Below are 12,406 nucleotides of genomic sequence, written 5' to 3'. Positions count from 1 at the left end.
GCCACTTTCAGTGAATTTTCAACTAAAATAGTTACGGAAAATAGTTAGCATAGATCAAAAGTAGAGCATCTTAGCAGAATATGCAAATTGTAAGAGGTTTTCCTTTAATTCCATTTTGTATTCAGGTATTCATTTTGCTAACCGGTATAAATTTCATACTTCATCAGTGTTTTTTTCGAACTATAGCAAACCATAACAATTACAAAGTTTTTACAATGAGCAGACGACCAGGAAATGGGGTAAGATGGGTAAGAAAGGAGTATTGTTTGTAGTCCAAATCACACAGATACAAAATGTGGTGGGCCTACTGCTTGAAACATACGATATTATTATAAGGAAGAAAAACCGCACAAACCGGTCTGTTGATACATAGATTAGTGTCCTGTCAAGCGCACTGTAACCAAGTTTTAGTCGTTTGCTTTCTATATAACGGATGCTTGCACGCAAGCTAAGCAAAGTGATGCAATTTATTTTGACCTAACAGCAGGCAGCCCTCGATAGCATGAACCCTGAAATTGCTGTAGCTAATTTGGAAAAGTTGGGGTTTGGCGGCAAAGTTATCAGTTTATTACGCTCATATTTCATTGGTCGTTGTTAGTAGTTAGTAGTGAAAACGTGTGATTATTTTACTGGTGAATTTTCTGCTCCAACTGGGACTACAGGAAAGCAGCCACCTCGGGGGGCTCCGTAGCCGCAAGGTTATCGAGTCTGCTTTGACAAGCGAGTGGTCGTGGGTTCGAATCTCAGTAGAATCAAGCCATTCCTTGTCAAGTGACTTAGGATGGGTTCATTCTCAGGTCCCTCATTTACCCTTCCTTCGTGCTGAATTCTATATTTACCCTCTGAAGCCTCTTGACAGTGCAAATGTCCCTCCTATAGTTAAGTGTACTGGTCAGAGATACGAATGAGTCCTCGCCAGGGTCGGCTATAATATGGGATAGTACTGGCAGCGAGTAATAAGTGGGTAAAGTAGATCAAGCTTTGAAGGAAGGCACACAAGCACGCATCAAATTTAATAAGCATTATCGCTCATTCAATAGCGATTACAGCAAAAAGAAATGCAGTGCAGATCATACAGCAAACACCCGGGCGATATCACAATGGATCAACTATACTGGTCGCAGTGATGAGTCCACACATGGAAAAAAGCAGCCACCTCGGACCATTGATATTTTTTGTATACCTTATCGATATTAAATCTTCAATGTTAAGAGCAAATTAGCACTATTGCAGATGGTCATATACTTCAGCAGTTTTACAGCTACCAAGTGTCTAATGGCTAATCCAAGTAAATATGTCATCATATCCTTTTTAAGAAAGAAAGGAATAACTTATTTCACTCGGCTATAAGCTACTGGGAATCGAAGCCATCGAAGCTACACACCGTATCAAAGATCGATCTAGTCGAGCTACTAAATAGCAAACTAACGTTTCAGCAACATATATTTTATGTAGTCGGGAAAGCCTCAACCCTCAAGAATTCTAGGATTCTTGTTCCGAATCGCTATTGTTGTTGCCCATTGTTGCGATTAACTTTGGAACATTGCTGTTTGAAATCCTAAACAATCAGTATGGACAATATTGAAGCTGTACTGCGAAAGATTTGCGCATTTTACTCTTCGGCTCCTTTCATGGATTGCGGCCAGATGAACCAAATATGAGACCTGCAGTGATGTAATTGGACTTCTCGAATTTTAAACAGATTCGCAGAAGCGTTTGATTTGAATTCGTCCAGGGAAGCAATCAAGCATAATTTTAAGACCATATTAATAATTTGAATATCATTAGGGATTAGAACTACCCTGTTGATAATATAAATAAATACTAAATAAAAATTCTTCAGACATTTCTAAACAAACTGAGCCGAAACAACGGTTGCTAATGTCAGTAAGAATGCCACCGCCGGAAGAATAACCTAGATGAAACCTAGATTGCCAAAGAAGCCATTTCACTACGTCTAGTCAGGAAAGAAACGAGGAAATAAGGTTACCGTGAGGTGCCCTAGTTCCGTGCATTTAGGTAACTTTCAAGTTCTATAAGTCGCCAAAATTTGAAATTTTGTTATACTTGAAATGTTATTTACGGATAGGCTAGCATATATAATATGCTTTTAAGAAAAAATATTGTAATATGCCATATGCTATTGGAAATATCTGCAAAATGAATCAGTAAAATCAATATGTTAGCTCCTAATTCCGTGTGCTTTGATGCAAAAGTTCCTAATTCCGAGCATAAAAGTTCCTAATTCCGTTCATTAAAAAAAATCATGTATTATAGCTATCTCGTAACATAGTTTGAATTTTTAATTGAATAGATATAACTATTTAACAAAAACATCATTGAAAATCAAATATTTCGTTCAACTTTAACAATAGATACAATAGATCTTTGCTTGGATAAAACACTCGCAACTCTTCTAGAGACGTTTGGATGACGTTCTAGGAAGCAACTTACCCACTTTTTACCAGGAACTCCCCCAGCGAATGAATTCTCGGCTTTTTTTAATCTTAAATATTGCGGAACACATATCCGCAGACATTTCGTACTAACGGGGAATCCCGCTCTGGCCATATTTATCACCCACTTCTCGATTTCATCCTGTATCGCACGAGAAAGAACGGGCGGCTTTCCAGGCGACTTGTTGAACTAACGATTATTTCGTTTATCCTGCAGGGTACTTGCTGGACTTTGGAACAGATTTGCCGTAGAACGAAAGGAAAGGACATTCAGTTTCCTGATGTTATCCAGATCTTCTCCAATTTGCACATCTGTATATTTCTTCTTTGTTATTCTACCCATATTTCTCGAATCCGGTTGCGTGGAATTAGGCACCTGTGCAAAAAAAGGGTTCTTAAATCCGTTCACTTTTGCATTGAAAATATTGAAAACTAAACAATTGTAAATAATGGGAATCGCGGTGTACTGGGTAAATAGTACCTGCAACAATCCGTCGATACACTTTTATTTACAAAGGTTTGTTAAATCGCTGCAAAAACACAGTTTTATTATTCGCACACGCTCTTAACCGATTTGCTAAGATGGCGGAATGAAGTGACAGTTCATCGATCGTGTTTTTCTTTTCTTTTTTTTTATTACGTTGCGTGATGCAAACGGTCGATTTGTTTTCATAAGGAGATAGATAATACTTGAAGACGACGACCCAGATAGATATCAGAAAGCCTATTCTCTAGCAAAATTTGTTCTAGGAGATTCGATCGACGATTTGAGGAGGACACCCAAACCAGCATTACGCAAGATAAAAGGTCAATCGAAATTGAAAAAGGTTGGACTGAGGAGGAACTACCTACAAAGAGGCTGGAAGGTCTCATATGGCCCATTTACTAAAAGTGCTGTCGACTCGAATGCAGTAATTATCGGGGCATTACTCTCCTCAACACTACATACGAAATTTTCTCCCGCATCCTGTTTCATAGACTGAAGCCGTTGCAGGAACCCTTTGTTGAAAAGTACCAGTACGGTTTTCGAGTGGGACGGTTTCCCACGACGGACCAAATGTTCACCTTGTGACAGATTATCTAAAAGCACTGAGAATTCAACCTGCAAACTCGCTATCTATTTATAGATTTCAAGGTGGTGTACGGTTCAGTTAAACGCAATGAGCTGTTGCGGACTATGCTTGAACATGGTTTAGCAGCAAAACTGACCAGGCTGATACGTGATCTATATATCAAAATTAAGTATCAGAATAACGGGTCAAATATCGGACTCGTATGTAACGTAAGATTGTTTGAAGCATGGTGAGGCTATCGAATTTGTTATTCAGCATGGAATTGAAAGGTACTCTTCGAAGGGCAGTAGAGGAGAGGCTGCCAGTAAGGCCTTCAGCAGATTACAAAACCAGCTGAGCCCCTGTAGCCTACAGGTTCGTACCAAACTCGTTCTCTATAAGATGCTAACGTGGACGTTGAAAGAGAGCGACCGACCTTAGGCTTTTTTGAGCGTAAGATCCTGCGACCAATTTTTGGCGGCAAATCAGAAATAATGTGGCGTAGGCGCAGAGCCGGCGTTACAGCGCGCAAAGCCCTGTGCAGATTAAACAGCAAGGTCTTTTTTGCATGCCACTGCATTGGCTTAAAACGATAGTGTGACAGTTTTAAAGATCGTCTTTTAGGGCAGCCCTCGACTGCTGCATACGGTTTACGAACTGCTCAAATCCATTGATGAAGTTGGGCTAGATAATTGTAATCCTGTGCCCCAATTAGGCATTACATGGCTAATAAAATTAACGACCCTTGGGATTTAGGTTTTATACTTGGCATAGAGTGAGAAGAAAATTTCTGTAGAAGATATGTCTAGATAAAGCAAGAGCCCTTCAATTACAGAGCAGATGTGCTGAACTTTCAAGTTCAGAGCTACAAAAGCGGCAGGTGTCGGTATAATCCAAGATTCTTTAAATATTATGAGCAAGACTGTATCCAGTTAGAAGTCCCCTGATTGTGCGTAGTTCACTGTTTAACTGTTTAGTCTACAAACTGTATTTGATTCCTACTAGATTCTTAGCAGCATAATCTAGGTGGAGAGCTAAGTTCAGTTTTTTATCTAGAATTACTCCGAGGAGTGCCTACATTACTGAAGCTCCACCTGATAGTTAGACATCAGTATAGGGGGAGTAACAATATGTTTTTTTTTCGCCTAAAGAATGGTATTAAGAATGTGAATGAATATTTAGCCACTCTTGTAAACAGCTGCACTACTCTTGCTTCTAGCTGCACTACGTTAAACTGTTTTTTGACGGTGTAAGCAATAAATAGTCTCATAACCAAGCTGCGATAGCTTGTGAAGGAATGCGTCGGCCACCATAGACCAAAGCAAGGGACATAGAACTCCAAAATCGTGAGCAATGTCTCTCTCAATAATGCAGTGATTTCTCTGCTCGAAAGCATTACCTGAATCTAGCTCATTGTCTCGTGTCCTCATTGGTCGATTTCCTTTTGAAAGAGAGCCACAAATGATTACACTACAGCCGTAATAATTAAAGCAAGGGAGTGTTATCGAAGGCGCCTTCAATATCAAGGAAAGCACAAAATGCCGGCTCTTGGTATTCGAGCGATTTCTCTATTAATTCACTATGCAGTGCAATTCGGTTTCTGTGGATTTACCGTGTTGGTATACATGTTGATTTTCACGCAACGGAGAGTTTTTCAAAAATCCGTGATTTTCTCCATTAACTGAAGCGTTGATGTCAGACTTATTGGTCTGAAAGACTTATGCATGATTTTCTATTTCTTATCTACCATAGGTGTGCCTTTAGGTATCTGTCTACTTTCCGACAAATCTCTGGGATATATCTCAAACTGATACCGGCGGGCAAAATATTAATAAGCTAGGAAATTGTAACGCTGTCCGTTTTCTGTTAGATCTGGTGATTTTATTCGTTCAAAAGAGTTAAGTGCCTATTTGATCGAAAACTTCGTAAACAATCGGCGTGCAAGCAGAGTCGAATCGTTTGACAATTATGTAACGTAACGACAATTTCTAAAACATCGAGGCCTAATTTCATCAATTTATTCTAAACACTACACTCTACATTTAAATAAAAGAGGAAAGGAAACAATGGAAATCTTGCAAATATTTCTGAACAGCCAATTGTGTTGTATACAGCCAGGGATTGTCCACTACAATTTTTAACATTTTTCTCTAATCATCACCAACCACGAGGCCCCTCTGAAGCGCGAGGCTCTGTGCGACCGCACGGGTTTGCCTGGCTAAACACCAGCTCTGTGTAGGCGCATGAATCATAAAGAATACCAAGATGCCGATATTGTGAAGCGGCTAAGAGATGGCAGACTTCAGTGGATTGACCACGTAGCAAATATGCCGGATGACAGACTAGCGAAAACAATATTCAGCAGAGAATCCGACAGAGACCGACGACTTCGAGGCAGACCCCGTACCCGTTGGATGAGCGATGTTGACGAGGTTGACGAGGAAGCGAGTGTTTAGGGGCGATTGGTAAATGGCAGCCCAAGACCGACAAACGTGGAAGCGGATTTTAAATTCGGCACAGATTCCCCCAATCGATACTTAATTGAAGACTCGTTGAAACGCGACAACGGTTCCATTCCGTTTGCTCCATAGTTTATCTTTCAAAACAGCACTTGAAGGAACATTCTGCCACGAAGAACTGGTGATAGCAGCAATCGGCATCAAGCACGCTACATATCTCGGTAGCTGGAGCGGGTTATTCCTTGGTAGACGACAGAGAGCGAATCAACTCTGCGATGTATTTTCTCTATACGCCCTATTCCTTTGAGATGGTGGGGATTCCAGACCGCCAAGCAGTATTCCAAAGTCAAACAAACTAGTTCGGAATACAAATTCTTCAGGCAATATACCTCTGTGACGCTTTTTGCCATTCTTATTGTTAGGCCAGGATTACGGAACTTCCGGATCGTTGTTGCATGATTCTTTTCATCAGTTTACCATGGCTTATCTACCTTTTTGACTTCAAAATAGATCTTGAATTCATCAGCAAAGGAGAACCTGCGTCCTTGTACTAGTAAAAGGTTTACATCGTTTAAGTATAGTAGGAATATGAGCGGACCAAGATGGCTGCCTTGTGTAATGCCAGACGTGGCAGCTAACTCGCTGGGTGTTGATTCTCCGATTTTAACAGCGAAGGGGCTGTAGTTGCAAAGTTACCGAGTCTGCCTTGACAAGTGAGTCAAGAAGGTCGTGGAAGGAAGCAACAACAAGGACAAGGAACAAGGAAGTCTCTTGACCAGGACAAGTTATACGAGTGGTACTTGCTTGAGGTGCGAATGAAGCCTCTTGTCCAAGGACAAATTATAACTAGTCTCCGCCCTTTCTGGTTTTAGAGCTAGATTGGTTGAAAAGTAGTAAGAAGCGTAGAAGGAAAAAAGGGGTGAAAGCACACCGACACTTTAAGCACGGATAATAACCAGTTCGCTCACTCTATAGCGATACTGCAATAACAACGAACTGCGGAACAACACCTGGATAAGATCACAATAGATCAAAATGCTGGCCGTAGTGATTATATCCACACACACAAAAAACAATTTTGATAAATAATAATTCGCTGCTTTGTGAAAGAATGCTAGAATATGACCTAAAAACATTTACGTTTGCAAATGTTGATCGACAATTTCTATAAATATCTGCTTTCTTAGTCCCCTGCTTATTTTAGAACTATGTAATTTCTATGGTACGCTTTAGTTAGAAATAGTCACTGCTAAACCTTGAACGTTGGAAGGAAATTTGTGTCTCTCAGAATGATCAATAATAGATGTAAGAGACTCATATCTACACGAAACCAGTCAGTACATTATAGCACTCCTCGGAGAAATCTATTGTAGGACATGCAATATATCGTGTAATGTTAGTTTATAAAAGTGTTGAAAGGATCAACTGATAAAATCACGATTGTAGTTCAAATAATTCAAAATGTTTAGATATAGACTAAGCAGTGACAGATTTCATCAAAATAAAAAATCTAGTCATGCATACCAGCATCTCTGAGTGCCTCCAAGAGTGTACTTTATTTTACCCACGTTTTAACGCATTCTGCACCCCCGCATCCCCACTTGTTCCTGCATGCACACCACGGTTAGGAACCCTTAGAGCCAATGCAAACTTCGTATAACTTAGTTAATCAAACTCTTATCTACCGCAGACTCTACATAGCATACAATCGATCGTGCAGGAAACGCCAGTCCTAACGCAGCTGCAGCGCGATCTCGAAGAAACGAACTTCCAAGCAATTCCGCTGGTGTCCCTGCCGGCGAACCTGGTTGCCGCCAGCAGCAACCACAACTACCAAAACGGGAACGGTACGGCGGTGGACTGTATGGATCTTAACGCCAACCAGACTACGGGCGCCCATCCGATCGGTAACGGCGTCGTAGCAATCAACGGGAACGGTTCCCCTGCAGCTGGCCTGCAGCTCAATCAACCTGACATTATCGACTCGACAGCATGAGCATGAGCATGATGAGCCAGATGGTAAGTTTGTTCCTTGTTTTGTTTTTCTGCAAGCGAATTGTTTGTGTAAACCGTACACTTTGCCCAGTGACGGTAGGATAGTAAGTGTCAACTGAGTAGTGATGAAAGATGTTTAGCTTATTAAGATTTAAAAGTATTGTGATCAAAACTCTATTAGGACTAATAAATTATTTCGAGTTTATTAACCGTAGCTAACATAAATTCGAATACTGGATGTAGCAAAACAAAAAACAACAATAAACATATAGTTAATCGACTAAAAAGCAAACAAATTACTATGCAGGAATTCGAAGTTTCTATCACTCCTTGTTAGCGTCCAAAGTGTAGATGTTCCAGATTAGCAGTTTAGAGCAATAGACTAATTTTTCTCTGTTCATTTGATAAATTTTAACACTTTTGTCATTAGATCCAGATAGATCGTTTACTTATCTGCGCTCGTCAATTATTACAAACGATTGTCTTGAAGTTTTCTCGATTTTGCCAAGCAATCAATTCCGCACAGAAATATTTCAATATTATACCCCTTAGGAACCCAACTACCACTCACAGTGATTAACTGCCGCTTAAAACGTCCATATTTTATGTTTGAAGTGCTGCTAATACGAGCGGTGTTTGAGTTCCTTACACGGTATGTTTTAATTCACACAAGTGCACGTTTGCATGCCTCCCGCAAACTGATAGGACCTTTTCTCGTGACTTGAGAAAAGTATCTTCGCTATCCAATAATAATTTACTCAAAAAAAAAAATAAGCAAGAAAACAAACCGTAGTAAAATACAGTTATCGAGCACATTCACAGAACAACATTTCGGCTGATCCCGGGCATAGGAAACAATGTAAATGTAAAGAGCGTCTTATTCTGGACTTCACACAGTTTGCACAGTTTGGTCAAACTTTACGAAGACCGGAAGCTTTTCTGCACTTTTTTTTTCGTCGTAAATATGTAGTATCCAATAAGGAAGCAAGGTCGAGAAAATGGTTTCGACGCAATCGAGATGACGTTGCGTTGTCGAAGCGAAAGCAAAATAGCAAAGCAGCATTTATTGTAGCATCGATTGAGTAAAATATCTAGTAAACGTCCATTTTTTTACTGTCTGTCAAATTTGGTAGGCGATACCTAGCGGACGGTAATTTGAATTCAGTTTTTGTACGGCAACCAATATGTAATCAGATAGTTGTTTTTTTTTCTCTGTATTTTATGATATGTATAAATCCGCCCTTTCATTCCTATTTTTGTAACGATTTTCTTACTTATAAACGTGTACATTTTTAAAAACAGTTTAATAGCCGATAGATTTAATTTTTTTTGCCGAACCAATTAGTACGATCAGAAGCAAACAAAGTGAAGTAGATAAACCGATGAGAGTTGTTCCAAATAAAAATGAACGAAGAACCGTTGTTGTTGAAGTACTGTGAGATAAGCATATGCCATTCGACAAAAAATTTTAAAAACCGAAACTAATCAATCCTATTCTATAGATTCAGTAACTTATTGAAATCGATATTTGATATTGAGAGTAAACTACATTTACTGTAATTCATCAATAAAATATCTCCGTGAGACAAAAGGTGTCGACTTTGCTGTGTATTGTTGGTTCCATGTCGTATCACTTCCGTTTTTCTTTTGCACTGTAATTCTCTGAGTAATTATTAGTTTATTTGTAGATAAAAATATCACAACGTCATCGTAATTGGCATATACTGCACCTAAAAAGTTAGTGCTATGATAAAGAAAAGCTTCAATAGTTAATAGATAATAGCAAAATGAAATTAACTATGTACATTTGATATGCCAAATTTGTTCCAAATCAAAATTATTCTACTAAATGAAAGACCAAAATTTCTTAAAGGTAACTTAACATGTTCCTGCTATGAAGAGTGGTCGTCCGATATACCCCGGTAGAACAGATGTAGTGTCAACCTAGGACGTGTCAACGAAGGAAATGTTTTACGATCGAAGCATGCTTGCACTGTAAACTGACAACTAAAAAGTTTCTAAACTTGGAAAAATATTTCAAAGCACGAAATTGTGTACTTTTGTGTACTTTTTAAATTGTGTACTTCAACAATCGTTTGTTTTACAAACAGTAAAGATTGAAGATGGCATCCCTTTTAGGGAACTTGTCGGTGGAACGCTTTGCAAGACACGCCAGCTACGTTCACAGAGATGCTTTGGAGGTAAACATCATATTTAGTAAGCTCCGTGGTTGTAATCAATTAAAATGCAGTGGATGTTCTCCTCCATGCCATCCACAGGAGTCCTGCAACAAAGTTCACGAGCTGGCTCCGTCGGAAATGTGCCAGTTCGTCATGCGCACCGAATCGTGCCGGGAGGATGTATTTTTCTTCGACTACACCTACTTTTTGTTCTGCACGATTGGGTATGAAAACACGACCCTATTCCGGTTGGGAACGATACTGCTGGTATTCGGACTTTTGCTGTGCTTTACCGTACTTGGAACGACGGCCGATGAGTAGTGAGTACCTAATAGATCCACCTTCAAAAGATTAAGGGGTGAGCTAACAGAAGAACCTTTCTAGCTTCTGTCCGGTGTTGGCCGCCATTTCAAAGAAACTCAAAATCAGTGAAACCGTCGCCGGTGTAACGATTTTGGCTTTCGGAAACGGATCGCCGGATCTGTTTACGGCTGCGAGTAATCCGTCCAGCGATACCGAGCTCATGTTTGGTGAACTGCTGGGAGCAGCAATGTTTGTCATTGGCGTGGTTGGGGCAGTAATTTTGATTATTAGACCTTTTCAGCAGGATCCGCTGACGTTAGTTCGGGATGTTGTTTTTTTCACGTTCATCGTTGGCTGGATAACAGTCTGTGCGTACGATGAACGATTCACGCTGTCGGACGCGGTGGTTGTTGTTGTCGTTTATATGGTTTATCTTGCCGCAGTTTTGTTGCAGTTTTTCCTGCTTAAGAGAGAGCTAAGCACGGTTGCATCCAGAAGTAACTGCTTCATCTGATTATAATTTGATTGTTACTTAAACAATACGATTTCTTTAAGTTTCCCTAAGTGGCGAAGAACCAGATGATGACCTGTACTACAATGACCTACGAAGGAAAACGGAGGTTTTCATTCGATCGAAGGATCTTAGAGCAGGTTCGGAGGTGGATATAACAAAGAACAGGGTCAGTACATTCGCGTCCCGTCAGCGTCCTTCCAAAAATCGCAATTTGTTCCAAGATTTCTGCAGCCATGTGAATCCAGTCGACCAGGAAGAGTGGAATTCTTCTGGATACTTGAGAAAAACGCTAACCATTTTATTAATACCGATTCGTTCAGTACTTTGTTTCACAATTCCGGTAGTTGACTACACTGTGGAGCGACATGGATGGACTAAGTTGCTAAACATGATTCATTGTTTGACGCTTCCCCTACTGTTCTTTTCAATAATTGGTTGTAAGTTGAACAAACCCATTTTTTAAATTGGTTACTAACAATCAATTTCGTAGATATTTCCAAAAATATGTTGGACATTCCTGTGTGGGCCTGGCTGGTGGGTGTCAGCTTCCTGCTGATGGTGGCAATTTTCTTCACATCAAGAACCGACAGACCGCCTTGTTACCATCTGGCTTACGCACTGCTGGCCTTTTTCGGATCGATATTGATCATCTACATAGTCGCCCAAGAGGTGGTTAGTTTACTGGTTACCATTGGACTGGTGCTTAACCTGTCGCGGTCGATGCTGGGCCTGTCGGTGCTAGCTTGGGGAAACAGTATTGGCGATCTGTTCTCGAACATCACCCTGGCGAAGCAAGGCTACGGGAAAATGGCGTTTGCTGCCTGCATGGGAGGACCATTATTCAGTAAGATATTTTATTGTGGTTGTTAAGCAAATAAAATATCGTCAGGATTTTTACGTAGATCTGTGCCTTGGACTTGGATGCACAATGATGATGAAAGCACTGCAAAAAGCGAACCATGTGGCTTTCGTATGTCAAACGGTAAATATTATAAACTAACCAATGGATAACAGTGTATTCTATTTCCAGTCCCGAGAAGGGGCCATGGGTGTGAACATTGAAGCTTTCCTCATCCAGTTGTTGGGTACTCTCCTGTTTGTGTCGCTTTTGATGGAATTTCAAGCACGTCGAAGCACTGGCCTCATAATGGTTACCATTTATTTGGTGTTCCTTCTGTTCTGCCTGTTGGGAGAACTTGAAATCGTTCATCCATATGGTACGGATCATCATAATGATGGAGAGTTTGTAAATTGAAAAAAGGAGTCGTCAAATGGGATGGTTGCATTTCAATAATTATAGCGATTATCATTCCAGCTCAAGTTTTTCCTCAGCGCTCAGAAAGTTTATCGTACTGTAGCTGTTTAAAAAATGTCAGCACATATATTAAGATGTTGTTCAATTGCACCAAAGAAATCTGTTTTAATTTATTGTAAGTAACGAATTTAA

At 40.1% G+C, this 12,406-nt stretch overlaps 2 protein-coding genes across 2 annotated transcripts in view; both read left to right on the top strand.

The window, feature by feature from the left end:
• Positions 1-8,951, top strand: part of LOC128738788 (uncharacterized) — a 145,928-nt gene extending 136,977 nt beyond the window's left edge. The window contains exon 10 of the mRNA XM_053834164.1: positions 7,658-8,951. Coding sequence (XP_053690139.1) covers positions 7,658-7,963 — 306 coding nt within the window. The 3' untranslated portion in view covers positions 7,964-8,951. The remainder of the gene's footprint in view (positions 1-7,657) is intronic.
• Positions 8,952-10,085: 1,134 nt separating this feature from the next.
• Positions 10,086-11,829, top strand: LOC128736708 (putative sodium/calcium exchanger 7). Its single transcript, XM_053831196.1, has 5 exons — positions 10,086-10,163; positions 10,242-10,462; positions 10,527-10,942; positions 11,001-11,396; positions 11,450-11,829. The coding sequence occupies exons 1-5, from the start codon at positions 10,086-10,088 to the stop codon at positions 11,827-11,829; spliced, it is 1,491 nt and encodes a 496-aa protein (XP_053687171.1).
• Positions 11,830-12,406: the final 577 nt, after the last annotated feature.

The sequence above is a fragment of the Sabethes cyaneus genome, chromosome 2 (assembly GCF_943734655.1).
Source record: "Sabethes cyaneus chromosome 2, idSabCyanKW18_F2, whole genome shotgun sequence".
Lineage (NCBI taxonomy): Eukaryota > Metazoa > Arthropoda > Insecta > Diptera > Culicidae > Sabethes > Sabethes cyaneus.
This window is presented reverse-complemented; position numbering and strand designations above follow the sequence as displayed.